Here is a 15,231-nt window from a genome sequence, read left to right on the forward strand (position 1 = left end):
TTGTCTTAACTGACCTTTGTTATCCTTAGGGCTGTGATTTCTGTATATTTATATCTGAAGCACGCAGTACCTAGTAAGAAAAGATTACAAAGGTCTGGGAGGCAGTGCCAAGTTTGCTTGGGGTTGTACATCAATATTCATGAAGAAATTGCCTTTCATCATGAGAAGGGCTTGAGTGTCACTTCATCATACCATACTTAGTTGTCTTCATTACATAATGCTGTTGATAACTCCAAGTAGCCAAATATGTTAAGTAATTAAAATAAAAAAATATTCATGAAACAGAAAAGAGAAGTAATCAAAAGTATGCCATAAGCAATAACTTGATCATGATTTTATAAAACTGTATGTCATCGGGGGCTTTATCTTAAAGTCCATAAAACAGTATAATTTTGAGAATCACTGAAAGAACCACAAACTTATTATTTAAAGTTAACTGTTCTGATTATTATGAATGCACAACTTTATAGAGAATCCAGGCATATATATTATTATAACATCCATACGTAACCAGAGTAGCTTGTGTTTGCTTGAGCCACCATAATCAGCTGATGTTACATTGTTTTATTCTAGGAAAATACTTTGTAGATTTTGAGATCCCAGAGGATATGTCTAACTTGTGGCAGTACATGTACCACATGTACCAGCTGGATGCATTTACCCAATCCTGTCCAGCAGACCAGGACATCATTAACCACTACAAGCTGCAGCAGGGGACCAAGATGAAGAAACACGAGGAGCTTGAGACTCCCACATATACCACATCCATCCCACCCACTGTTGACATCAATGGACACTAGGAGAAGTGATTCAGTTGTCATGGATGTGAGAATAATTTTAAGTTAAGGCTTGTCATCAGAGCTTCGTATTGGCTCTTGTTAGATCTTATGTTACTTCTTCATTTGTTTTGCTATCTGTAATGGCACACAGAACTTTAAAAAAGTATCCTTTTCAGTAAGGTTGGCGTAATAATCTTCCACCAAATTATCAGATCAAATGATTAGCTATTACATAAGTAGTAAATTTTAAATCTTGTCCTAACTGTAAAATTTGTATTTATAGTTTAATAATAAACCTTTATGATAAGTTGACTGAAGTCTTGCAATAAATCATAAAAAATCAAAACAATTGTGAACCTTTTTATTAATTTGTATTGACTATTAATGTTTTTTTTTATCATCTTTACTTTGTTCACTTAGGACATTAGTTACAGTTAATTTGTTTTTTTCCTGTTTGCTCATGTTACTTAATGAAATTTTCATTCATTTTTCTGATATGGAAATGTTGGAAGAACAGTTACTTTATATCTTATCAGCTTTAAATTTTTGTTTAAGTTAATTTTGGAAAATAAAAAAAAATTGATATAAAACTATTAAATTATTTTTTGTGGTCTTTTGATGAAGTAGAGAAAGAAGACACTGTATAATTACAGCTTCGGTGATTATCTGTGGTTCATTTTTTTGTGTGTTGTAATTATGTTTGGTTTAAAGTTTGACAGTGATGTTGTGTTACAAAGGTTTTACTGAAATTTAAATACTATTAAATCATATCAGAAATCAATAAATAAAATCAAGGTTTTATAATTTTGCATCCAAAGGTAGTCAAAATAGGAGAGACCTTTTTTTTTTTTCAATTTGTGTCGGATTAAAAGGGCTAAAGTTCTGGTAATTGCATATTTTATATATTGTTCAGTATGTTACTTAATTGTTTATTCTTACATTGATTTAAAACTTACTCTACAGTGTATTGGTTTGCTATTTATTACTATAGAAGAATTTATCAGCATTCCCCATTCTGTTGTTTCTCAGATCTGGGAACTGACCATTTACCCATTCATTAGGTTAAACCGTAAACTTCTAAAAAAAAATGTGTGTACATGAGTAGCATAGTGAAGCAAATGACTTTAAAAAGTTTTGGCATCTTCTCTTGAGTTTTGTCATAGCATGACATGCATGGTTTAAGTGTAGTTTTTTAAATAAAATATGAATATATAAATATATGTAAAGAGAATAAATATCTCAAGTTTTCAGATATTTCAAGATACTAATATTCTCACATGTAAACAGTTTGTTTTTTCATATTTGCAGTGTTGTACCAATAGAGTAGGCATGTTGAAGTATGCTTTGCGATGTCACATTTGAATGAATTTACGGTAATTCTTGTTACATGTGTTCTGTTTATGATTCATAGAATTTACTATTAATGTGATCTTGGTTATAAGATGCACTACAGTTCTCAAAAACCATCTGAATAATCTAAAAACAAGAATTGAAATCACTCAGGTAACTGGATATCACTGATAAACAAAAACGTGTGTTGTTTTGAAATTATTATTTTAAAAACTTTCATATACTGCATACATCAGAATAAATGTTTGCATGCGTTATCTTTTCTCTCTATCAGGTCTATCCAGTGATCAGATGTTTAGTTATTTCATCATAATACCATGCTGTTTACGTGATCAGATTATGTTGCAGAAAACAATTTTACCTGCACCAGTTCTTATGCCTACAAAATTATCAATTTTATATGTAAATAGATAGCTAGGAACGTGTATTCATCCTAGGTATTTGTTTTCAGTATATAGACTTTGTGCTTTTATTGATATTAGTATATCCTAATTAGGGAAATTAAACTAAGTTAGTGTACATTACGTCAGAACATTAGAACTTAATCACAAAGAATGTTGATGAATGAAAATAGCTAGTTTGGAGAAGTTTTGTTTTTCTAGTTTAAAGTTTTCTAGTACAGAAATGTTATGTAGAAACAGTACCATGTTATCACTATGAGCTTAACAACAAAAGGAAGGTTGTAGTGTGGACATGCTGTCACACCATTACATCATGACTAGAATACCAGCAAAGAGAGATGGTAGCATGAACTGTATGTCATCATTTGATTATTAACCGTTTACAATTGGTGCTTTCTATAACTTTAATGTTGCAATTGCATTTAATACTTTTCTACAAATAATACATCACAGTTTTTGAACTGCAAATATTCTGATTCACTTAGCCCTAATAATATTTGATCAAAATTTGTTTTCACAAGTCTGTTGATCTAGGAACTCTCACTGGTGGTCTTGATATATTAATTTTTGTATTTTTTTAAATCAAAGCATTTGTGAATTGTACCTGGGCCAGTTTAATTATTCAAAATAGTTTATCATAAATAATGCACATCAAGTTACTTTGTTTGGTACAAAACTTTCAGAAAATGAAGTATTATTCAATACAAAGTTCAATATTTTAATAGTTTGCCCTAAGGTAATTTGATGAAAATTTATATTTTTTCTGTAATGTTTTGTAGAAATTTTTTGTATTTTCTATAAGTCAGCCAAAAAACTTTTTAAGTAATTTTATGTAAGAAAGATGCCCTATATTTTTCTAATGTGTTGCATTTGACCACATGTATTTGCCTATATTTTATTGTGTCTTTATGTAATAAAGAACATTTTGTGTCTTCTGAATTGCTATGAAACATTTATTTTTAACGTATAAAAACAAAACATCTTTTTCATTGAGTACAAAGGAGATAACCAAATCTACTTGGCAAAAGTAAGAATATGAAGTACAACTCTTAAGTATTATAACTAAAACAAATAAAAAATATATATAGCAGTATACCAACTTCTGTAATTTTATGACTTCGGTTTATAGTTAAAACAGGGCATAACCAACTCATTTCACCTATCCTCAGCCTCAATTATTTGATAATTGTCTCACCAGAAAAATTGATGTTCAAAATTATTCTAGGCTTGTCTCAGTTTGTGGTGAAGTAGAAACAAGAGAAATATAGAATATAATAGCGCACCTATTAAAACCTCTTGCAGCCTACCTATATTTTTGAAAGTGGTCCCATTTTTTTTATTTTTTTTTGTGAAAATGACTTAAAATCTTTTTCAATTAATCTGAACAACAGGTGTAAGCATTTTGAAGTTATCATAAAAATGTTCAAAACAAGACTTGAAATAAAGGATAGTTCTTCGCTGTAACACTTAACATAAAATCTGAAATATTAGTATTTTTTTAAAAAACATAGCCAAAGAAATTGTGCAGAAATGTTATAAGACCTACATTTTTTGGCCAATAATAGTATAAAAAATTATAATTTCATGTTTCAAACATTTTTTTATTAAACACGGACTGGAGGCCCACTATCCATAAAAATCTTGTTTTATAAGTATTGGAAAGTGCACTAGCACTCTATGTAGGGAAAGCATGGACACCCGTATTAAAGCAATATAAAAGTCAAGTGGATTTTCTTCTCTATGGTTCAACAGAGGCTAGATATGAAGAGCTACCTGGAAAAAGTCGCTCTATCTCTGGTATATATGCCGCTTTTCAGTTATCCAGAGCGTCCCGAAGTCGAAAGCCAACGAATAACAAAAACGTAGATTACTTATTTTCGTTAATCATCATCTTTCTTCAACAGGCTTGGCGGCTACCTAGTTTTAGCAGTAACTATACTTTTTTCATCACTTGTTAGAGCAAAACAGTCTTCACGATTTTTCACTACCTATTTTATTATTATTCTATGCAAAATTTGTAAAGGTTTAGAATACCTAGTAATCCACCTACGCCATCTTTTAAAAGAAAGTAAACAAGTATAAGGAAAAAAACCGCTAAATAAAAAATTATGTAGGGCTGGGTACTAAACTTGAAAAAAGGAACTAAACAAGATAGGGATGGAAGTGGACATATCACTTGATCGGCTAATGATCACATAGCAGATTAAGCTGTCTCGATTTTACATGGAGAATAGAATTCCTACATTACTGGCAAAACAAATAGAACCGGAATTTCCAATCGTAAAATGTTACTGTATTGTAAAAGAGTCATAAATGTAGTATTCTAAAGTTAACTGAAGGAAAAGTGTAATGAATGATGAGACCCGAGATTCTATTCAAACAATAAGCTGGGAAATCCAGTAACGTATGGATTTTATTCTTCTTGTTTGGCTCCTTTTTTCGAGTTCAGTAACCAGCCCTAAATAGTCTTTTTTTTTACTTAGCGATAATTTTTTCCCTTATACTTGTTCATGAACCTGTGTAACTGGATGCGGTGCAGTACAGCCTGAAGATTTCAAATTACTTGTTTGTAGATTTCTTGCTGTAATAGCATACTCTTAGTTTTAATTTTGAAAAAAAAAAAAAGCTTTTTTGAGTTTTCTCGTCAAGTAGCCTTGGAGAGACAGAACTACATCAGACAAGGATCGTCAAGTAGCCTTGGAGAGACAGAACTACATCAATCATGCCGGAACCAGCAACAGAAACTTCCAAATTTCAATTGGAGAAGAAAACTGAAAATGAGTTTAACAGATAAAAGCAAAAATAAAATTCTTACAGCATCAACCTACAATACAGTTAGGTCTTTGCTTTTCAAAACGGTTGCTAATGATCGACTGTTGCAGAAAATCTTTTTTTATATATTTAAGAAACTAGAGATGATGGGTCATATACAGGATTTTTAGCCGTGACACATAGAGAGTGGCTCAGAGTTTTTTTTTTTTGTTGTTGTGTTTTTTTTTTCAAGTACAAACTTTTAACTCACTGCTCCGTCATCTCTTGACCGATTTTAGATCTAATTACAGTTTTGGACTCGGGAGATCAAACCCTTTCGATTGATGTATTTGATCACACCCAAGGTCTCATAGATTAATATATTTTAACCCCGCCTAAAAGAATTTCAGTTAGAGGGTAGTCTGGTAGAGATCCTGATGAGTAATAAAATCAAATCTTGTATACGCGCGTCCCATGCTTGGTATTGCTTGCGCACAAATTTATTTTTGTGCATTTCTGAAAAGCACCAAAGTAAAACTTGAAGTGAATAATTCTGAAATCAAAATATCCTTGTCTGATGTAGTTCTGTCTCTCCAAGGCTACTTAGCGATCCTTGTCCAACTTTGTTCTCATAGCTCCACTTCGGAATTTTATTCGGAAAGCTTTAGAGCCTTAGACCTCAGAGATATGCCTGGCCATTTCTGCTTTCTGAGTTATTATCATGTTGTTGTAATGAAATTTAGAAGTTCTGCATGAGAAATATCTCATAGAGTTGTATTTCGGTCACTTCAAATAAAATAACCTGTTTGTGAGCTTCACTGTTGACACTAGAACTTTAGCTCTCCATGTCATTTTTCAGTAATTATTCATTAATTTAAACCTATATGTCTTTTTAATTTATCAAATTATTCTGAAAATCTTTGTTTCAGCTTATTATTTATTAGTCCATTTGCTTATTGGACTTTTTCACAAAAATTTGGGAGCCAGGATGCCATCTTTTCCATTAGTTTTAGAATTGTTTGACTTTTGATCCATTAGTGGGTAGTTTTCAAGACTTAATGTGTCTTAAATCGAGATCATATTCTGAAACAATTTAATCCTAATTTAATGAGTTGTTTTTATATCATTCGCTACTGGAGGATCCATATACACACATTGCATCAAACTGAGTAATTGTATGTTATTGTTGTTTTGCCAGTTACAAAATGCTTTGTAAAGAATTAACCCAAAAACAGTTAGTGAAATCATTCATTTTTTTATGTAAAATACACAGGGGACTTTAATTACTTAGTAATTAATGGGACTAATTGCAATATTTATTGCTTTTTATGACTCGTATAATATTAGGGGCCCTGTAACCAACAATTTTATTGAATCATAAGCAATTTGGTGCATAATAGTTTAAGAAATGTGTAATTATAATCTTTTAAAGAAAATATTAACGAATAAGAAAAAAAAAAAAAAAACAGCAGTGGAATATTTAAAACGAAATTCTAATTTGATTTTTAAATAATTTTATTTTCTTACCTGTGAGGTTGAGAGGGGCATAATAAAATTTATTTTAGACTTACTAGCGATAACATATATATTGATACAATCGTTTGATTACTTGACGCTAGGTTCCAAACGGTCATACTAGTCGATTTTCACAATCGAAGGTGACTAGACCACAATTAGCTATATAAACGTTGGCTAGAGGGCGCTCATGGAGAGTATCTAGCTTCGTCAATGCTTCTAAAACACCAAATCCTTCAATTACTTGTCTGTGAGAATAAATATATCAAGATATTTTAAAATTATTATTAATATATTTGTGAGTACACGTTCAAATGAAATTGATAAAAAGGATGTAAATGATTTTACACATTAAAAAAAGAACGCAATTTAAACCAATTTCTCTGTATTAAAAGATCAATGATGTATAGTAAGTAAAATATAAAACCGTTACCTGATTGTATTAATTGCTGATACTCCTCCCCTCCATTACTTCAGTTTATTCGCCCAAATATTTAACTTACCCAAAAGCAACATACACCTTGTTCATCCATGGGGTTGCGCACAACGTAATATAGAATTGAGATGCATTTGAATTTCGTCCCTTATTGGCCATACCCAGCACACCTTTCGTATTGTGTTTTATTGCAAAACTTTCATCTATATTAGAAAATAATTGTATTATAAAATTAATCTTTTGTTAAGAAGTTGTTTGTAATGAAAGTTAGGCCGCTTTAGTTAAAATTTTGAACATATTCCTGGTGCTTTGATGTTTAAAAAACGCATTATGGTCAGGTATAATACTATTATCTTTGAAAATATAGTAAGGGGGCAAACCCCCTTGAAAGCTCCTGGAATTTATGATTAATGCTTTAATGACCTTAAACTGTATTAAAAAGTTTAGTGCCCATCAGTTTATATATTTGTTTCTTTCTGTTTTTTATTAATATATTTGTTGTTACCATTTCCTGCATTGACTTATACGTAAATTTGTTTTCTGCTTAATGAGAAGGGAGCCCCTGGTGATTCCATTAAGTATTTAATTATATATATAATTAAGTTTAAAATATACTTTAATTAACGTTTAGCTTGAAGTAACTGAAATTGTGAATTGCGTCAAAGTAAACTGATCAATTTAGTTATTTTTTTTAACTACAAAAGAGGTAGTTTTTTTATTACCTTACGCTACTTTCTGTATGTTAGTTTGTTTGTTTTGTTAATTATACACAAAGCTACACAAGGGCTATCTGTGCTCTGCCCACCACGGGTATCGAAACCCGGTTTCTAGCGTTGTAAGTCCGCAGACATACCGCTGTGCCACTGGGGGGCCTGTATGTTAGATTTGGTGTACAAAACTATTATACAGATGGTTAGGTAAGTTACATTAAAACGATTTTATTATGCGAATCGGCAAGTTACGTGACAGCCACAGCCAATTTAAAATCGCGGTGGACGGAATGTATCAGAATTATATTTAGATATTGTTTGGCATTAGATAGGTAGTGCATTGCTACTGATAACTGATTAATGGAACTAAAGAAGAATGCATAGCAACATATCATATGTAACAGCCCTTTCCAACGCAAAAATATTCATACACTCAGGTCATAAAAATGTGTTCAAGTCGAGGATTTAGAATTTCCAAGACCGAGATATTTCTTGTATTTAATGCATTGAAAAAACAAACAAACAAAAGAATAAGGATCAACTTGAGCAACTAGTACCATGCAGAAAGAGACTTCCAACAAGTCTTACCTTAGCCATGGTAAGCAAAATGCCGGGTCTTGTAAGAGGTAAAAATCCACGAACACAAATTTCAGTGACAAAAACCGTCGACGTGCATCAGACAAGAGTATACAACATATTCAAGAATGATCTTCTTCTGGTAAAGCAACATTAGTTGCTTCAACAACATATTGTCAAACTGTGGCATATAAGAAATAAAATGGATGACTTTAGAGTACTGGTCGGAGCAGAGAATTTTGATGTAATGGGGATTACTGAAACCTGGTTAAATATAGCCAATTTTGTTGATAGGAATTTCTTTGGAATATAGGGTTATGGGTCGTTTAATAGGGTTAGAGTTAGGGGAGGAGTGGCTTTATATACAAAATGTGAGTTACACCCTTTTCAAGTTGAGGAGAGCAAAACTAATGGCAATTAGGTTTAATCTGCTTAAGTCTCCGCTAGTTGTTACAAGGGGAAAAGGCTTCTAGCTGGAATTTGTTATAGACCACCAGATGAAACAGGGAGATAAAGAAGTCGGTTATTAATGAGGCTATGATTATGGGAGATTTTAATTTCAGGCATATAGCCTGGGAAATTGTAAAGACAAATCGTGAGGGAGACAGGTTTTTAGAAACTGTTCAGGATGTTTTTCTGCATCAATTGGTTAGGGAACCTACTAGGAAGAATACTATTTTAGATTTATTTTTAACTTATAATATAGAAGTGGACAAGTGGTTGACAGGGTAGAAAGTGAAGAATACCTAGGTGCAAGTGATCATCAATTAGATATGATGTTTTGCTGCATATAGAGATAAGGCATGGTGAGATTTTGATTCCAACTTAAAAACAACAACAACACATTGTTAAGAGAGGAGACAAGAATTATCTGCTGTGAATTGGATAACTGAATTAATTGGATATATTGATCAAACGTAGAAAAATAAAAAAATGATTCATAATCATTCAAGATAGGCATGTTTTTTATTTAAAAAAGGTGACTGCAAGTAAAAAAATAGGTTAGCTCACAGAAGGTGGAAAGTATAACATTAAAGAAAAGCATTATAAATGTAAGAAGTTTAAATTGACTGCAAAGGTGTGAAATTTGGTCAAACATGAAATTATGTAATCAATATACAGATATTTTATGTTAGGATTGGAGTAGGGCCTTTGAAGGATGATTCGGGAATATTGATATCTGATGACTATGGGATGGCCGGATTATTCAATTCTACTTTTTCTACAGTTTTTACTAATGAAGATTTAAGCAATATTTCTCGTCCTGAACAGTTATTAGATGGAAACACGATTGAACAAGATGATCACATCAATTCTGAGCTAGTTTAATAAAGAAGGATAAAACTCTTAGGCCAAATAATATTTACCAACTGGTTTTGAAGGAGGTTAAGGATTGGATATGTGAGCCACTTATTACTATTTTTTTTCTAAGTCCTTGAATAATGGGAAGGTCGTTGAAGATTGAAAGTTGGCTAATATTAGTCCAATTTTCAAGTGAAATAATAAAATCTATCCCATTAATTATACTCCTATTAGTTTTAAATGAGTGATGGAAATAATTTTGAAGGTCTGATAAAAGATACTTTGCACAATCATTTAACAAAATTTAAAAGTATATTGGATAGTTATCATGGTTTCTCTAGGGGAAAACATGCCTGACTACTCTTTTGACATTCTTTGTTGAGGTTACTGTTTATGTAGATGAAGGTATGGTGTGGATTTGGTGTATCTGGAATTTCAGAAAGCATTTAACAAGGTGCCACATAAAAGACTTTTTAAACAAAGTAGATCTGTAGAAGTGGGAGATAAGTTGGCTCATTGAATAGACAACTGACTAGATGAAAGAAAACAGATGGTTGTTATAAATCTAGTTCAGTCAAGCTGGATTCATGTCACAAGTGGGTTTCTTTGATTGCTTTTAGCTAAGCACAAAGCTACACAATGGGCTATGTGTGCTGTAACCACCATGGGTATCAAAACTCGGTTTCTATTGTTATAAGTTCGCACAACATACCGTTGAGCCACTGGGGACTCTCAGTGTTAGGACCTTTGCTTTTTTTAATTTACATCAATGACATAGATTAAGGAATGGTCAATACATTATTTACATTTACTGATGATATTGTTACGTCTCCGTTCGTTAGTTAATTTTCCGTAAAATTCTTTCTGAAGAAACTTTACCGATACAAGTCCTTTCTTAAATAAAACTGGTTTATTCTTTCTAAATACAACTTCGAGATACACTTAATTTCAACAGTCGCGGTATAACAAACGCTATAACTCACAACGAATGTTCTACAATATTCTCTCTGTCCGCAGTTCAATTACTCAATACCTTTCTCGCCTCAGTTCTTACTGGTTTATATATACAAGACTACACTATGTCTAGAAGGATCCCGAGATTTAAGGAAGGGACGTGAATGTTCGAGAAGGACGTGGCGTGATACTAGTCACGTGACCTCCGCTGACGCAACAATATTAAAATTGTAGGGGGATGTTGCTGCTTTATAAAAGGATTTGGATTATTTGGTGAGTTGGACAAATAAATGGCAACTGGCTTTTAGGTAAAATAAATACAATGTGATGTATGTGGAATATCTCAATTTGAGTTATGAGTATAATTGTGATTGTAACAAACTTAACAGGGCTATGGAAAAAAGGATCTTGGTGTTCTGGTTGACCATTCTCTTAAGCCTTCTAAATAATGTACTGATGCTAGTAGCAGGACCAATAGGAATTTAAGTTTTATTTACAGAAATATTGAATACAAATCTCAAGAGGCTGTATAGGTCATTGGTTAGACCACATTTGGAGTACTGTGTTCAGGCTTGGGATCCTTACCTTGAACATTAAAGGGTTGTCATATAAGGATAGGTTAAGATCTTTGAAACTGTTTTCTCTTGAAAAAAAGAAGAGTTAGAGGGGATCTGATTGAATTGTTTAAGATAGTAAAAGGAATTGATAGTATTTATGCAGCAACTTTTTTCTTCAGCTAAGAGAGCTTTATTTTTCGAAAAGGGTGGTGAGCCTTTGGAATGGATTGCCTTCAAATATGGTAGATGCAATTAATTTAAAGGAGAATTAATTTAAGAGAATGCTTGATAAATATTTAAACGATAAAGGCTGGCTCTAAGTGTTTTACTTTTATTTCAGAGTTTACTATAGTGGATGGTACGGCCTAGATGGACCAACAAGTCTCTCCTCGTCCTTAAATTATATGTATATCTTAAGCAGCTGGAGAATTAAACATCTATGGATTCCTGTGGGATCGTACTATTGAAATGGACGCTGGAAAGTCATCGTCCTTGTACATTAGGTGTGATTATAGAACACCCTTATGGAAGCGAGGTGTACTTTGGATAAGACAGTCCTACAACGGAAACTACTCTGCAAGGCTATTGTCAATATGCACATTCGTCAAATAGAGGAAGACTGGACGTGGCGGCATTGACTGTAACACAATGGTGAAGCTCTGAATCGTTTTAATATAACATACTCAACATACTTTTTTGCTCTGCTACATACTTATTTGGTGTACTATTGTAGGCATTTTTATATTGAAATTTGTTACTGCTTACCGTTTTTTAAACAATAAAAAGACATTTTAAGAACAGTTCATTCTTGCAGATTAGTAAGGTATAACGAAATCGGTTTTGTTGTTTTTGTCACACACTCCCTCCCCTACAAAACGCAGACAATCTTGAAAAATTGTATTTTACCAAGTCAACATTCTTTTCTATAATTGACCTTTTAAATGTTTGAATAAAAGATTCAGTTTTTAAAAAAAATTACCTCCAAATATAGCTCCGAAAATGGATTCTCCGCCATTGCCTTTTCCACCAACAATATCTGAAAAGGCAAGTGACAATATGTGTCAAGTTTATACGCTGATGAAAGAAAAGGCAATAATTTATACTGTGCTGCCATCTAGTATCCGATTGTTTAATATTTAATATTTTGATAGTTCTGATTATTTTATCAAGATTTTCTACTTTATGTTAACATATTTTTCCAAAATTACGTTTTACGTTAAATGTAATTCAATATGAAATTGTTTTGATTCTTTAAGCTATCTTATTTTTCATTAAATAAATAGCTCAGTTATAATAACTTTAACTTACCCTCCAGCTTTTAAGGTTCAAGAACTTGAGTACTTTTTTAAATAATTACACTGTAGAATTGTGGCGTTATATAGGCTAGAAATGTTCAAACAATTCCCCTTGCCTGTGTTGATCAATGAAAAATTATATATATATATATCTCAGTTTGAGAATGGTTGCATTTCAGTGTTGCGATTCTTTAATTCTATAATTTGATCTAATATACAGCTTAACTTACCCCCACCTTGTATCCATCCGTTGGGAACGATACGATGTATAGGTGACTTTTTATAATTCAATATCACACCAGAAGGCGCTGTTCCATATTCACCTGTACACAGTGCTTTGAAATTCTGACATGTTTTAGGTGTTAAATCCGTAAACAGCTTTAAAAAAGTTCCAAAGAAATATTTATTAATCTCTCACTTCTTCTTCTAAGCTTTAGAATTCTCCTAGTTCCACGTCATGATTTCTGTTAATTTTTTCATTATGAAAATTACTGTTAATCTTCTCTTACCAAGTTATTTCCCGATAACCTTCCTTTGACAAGTTATACCCCAGTCTTCCCTGATAACATTCCCTTATCACGTTATACTTCAGTTTTCCCCTGACATCCTTCTCTTGTCAAGTTATACCTCAGTTTTTCTGATACCCTTCTCTTATCAAGTTGTACTACAGGTTTTTTCCTGACAAGCTTCCCTTACCGGATTATATCTCAGTTTTTTCCTAATTATCTTTCCTTATCAATTTATACCTCAGTTAAATTTTCCTGAAAAACTTCCCCTTATTAAGTTATACTCGTTTTTCTCTCCAGCCTTCCGTTATCAAATTATTCCTCAAAGCTTCCATGAAAACCTTTCCTTATCAAGTTATACCTCAGTTAAATTTTCCTGAAAAACTTCCCCTTATTAAGTTATACTCGTTTTTCTCTCCAGCCTTCTGTTATCAAATTATTCCTCAAAGCTTCCCTGAAAACCTTTCCTTATCAAGTTATACCCCTGTTTCTCATTGATAAATGAGTTCACCATACTTCGTATATTAAAAGTTTTAATACATAAATTGAAAATATTAGTGATTTGAGTGTTAACGAACACAGTTAATTTACCATATTTGTATAAATCGTGGTTTATTTTAGCATATATAGATATATTATAATGTTGGTGCGTGTACGACAAGATCTTATCGTTAAATGAAAGTTGTATAAGAGGTAAACTTGGTTTTATAATAAAATCTGACATTCATAGTGTTCTAGATTAGAAACTAGACATGATACCCTATTCACGACATGAACATATTAATTTCCCAACAATATATAACGAACGGCATGAACATATTAATTTCCCAACAATATATAACGAACGGCATGAACATATTAATTTCCCAACAATATATAACGAACGGCATGAACATATTAATTTCCCAACAATATATAACGAACGGCATGAACATATTAATTTCCCAACAATATATAACGAACGACATGAACATATAATTTCCCAACAATATATAACGAACGCCATGAACATATTAATTTCCCAACAATATATAACGAACGACATGAACATATTAATTTCCCAACAATATATAACGAACGGCATGAACATATTAATTTCCCAACAATATATAACGAACGCCATGAACATATTAATTTCCCAACAATGTATGACGAACGACATGAACATATAATTTCCCAACAATATATAACGAACGGCATGAACATATTAATTTCCCAACAATATATAACGAACGCCATGAACATATTAATTTCCCAACAATGTATGACGAACGACACGAACATATCAATGCCCCAGCAATGTAAAACGACATGAACATATTAATGTCCCAAGATGAATTATCGGTAAGACCGAAGGTTTATAATACTAAAATTCATGGTTCGATATCTGTGGCAAACATAGCGCAGGTCACCCGTTGAGTTGCTCTTTGTTAAAAAACAAGCAACATGTTAATGTCTGTAACATTAGTGTTTGAAACTCAGGCAGACGACTCCAGTTCTTTCCCACAACATGTACTGCATAAACTGTGCAAGTTCATGTAGGTAGAGTTTTTAAGTATTCTGTTGTAGGATACACAGAACAACCGATAATCAACCCCTGCCATTCCATCCAGGAACACCACTCCGTTCAAGATATTTTTCTAGTGATAAGCCGATGTTAAAATGTTTGATTATTTCTTGTAAGATATATATAAAAAGACAGATTAAACCATATAATGAATATTCTCTTTTCTCACATAAATAAATATAAATATATACATATATATATATATATATAGTAAAAACAGGTGTTTTCGGTAAGTAAAATTTTTGTCATTTAATATGATAGATATAAAGAAAACCTATTTAAGTTATTGAACCATATTCGGAGCACTAGCGCATTCTTTCGTCAAACTTACTAATTTGTGTACCCCTCCTTTATTCACGGTAGTTTGTTGGCCTCAGGACCAAGACCTTTAAGAAAAAAAATTGTAGCCCCCCTTTATTCACGGTAGTTTGATGACCTCAGGACCAAGACTTTCAAGGAAAAAAAATTGTAGCCCCCCTTTATTCACGGTAGTTTGATGACCTCAGGACCAAGACTTTCAAGGAAAAAAAAT

The 15,231-nt window shown here is 32.2% G+C and overlaps 2 protein-coding genes across 2 annotated transcripts in view; one reads left to right on the top strand and one right to left on the bottom strand.

Moving 5' to 3' along the window:
* The window catches only part of LOC106458971 (chloride intracellular channel exc-4-like), a 39,013-nt gene extending 36,165 nt beyond the window's left edge, over positions 1-2,848 (top strand). Inside the window, exon 4 of the mRNA XM_013918541.2 lies at positions 574-2,848. Coding sequence (XP_013773995.1) covers positions 574-800 — 227 coding nt within the window. The 3' untranslated portion in view covers positions 801-2,848. The remainder of the gene's footprint in view (positions 1-573) is intronic.
* A 4,063-nt stretch (positions 2,849-6,911) lies between these two features.
* LOC106458982 (peptidyl-prolyl cis-trans isomerase cyp5-like) overlaps positions 6,912-15,231 on the bottom strand; it is a 15,114-nt gene continuing 6,794 nt past the window's right edge. The window contains exons 4-7 of the mRNA XM_022385726.1: positions 12,857-13,004; positions 12,311-12,367; positions 7,300-7,435; positions 6,912-7,044 (exon numbers count right to left, since the gene is read on the bottom strand). Of these exons, the coding sequence (XP_022241434.1) occupies positions 6,912-7,044; positions 7,300-7,435; positions 12,311-12,367; positions 12,857-13,004 (474 nt within the window). The remainder of the gene's footprint in view (positions 7,045-7,299; positions 7,436-12,310; positions 12,368-12,856; positions 13,005-15,231) is intronic.

This window comes from Limulus polyphemus, unplaced genomic scaffold, assembly GCF_000517525.1.
Source record: "Limulus polyphemus unplaced genomic scaffold, Limulus_polyphemus-2.1.2 Scaffold25, whole genome shotgun sequence".
In the NCBI taxonomy this organism is placed as follows: Eukaryota; Metazoa; Arthropoda; class Merostomata; order Xiphosura; family Limulidae; genus Limulus; species Limulus polyphemus.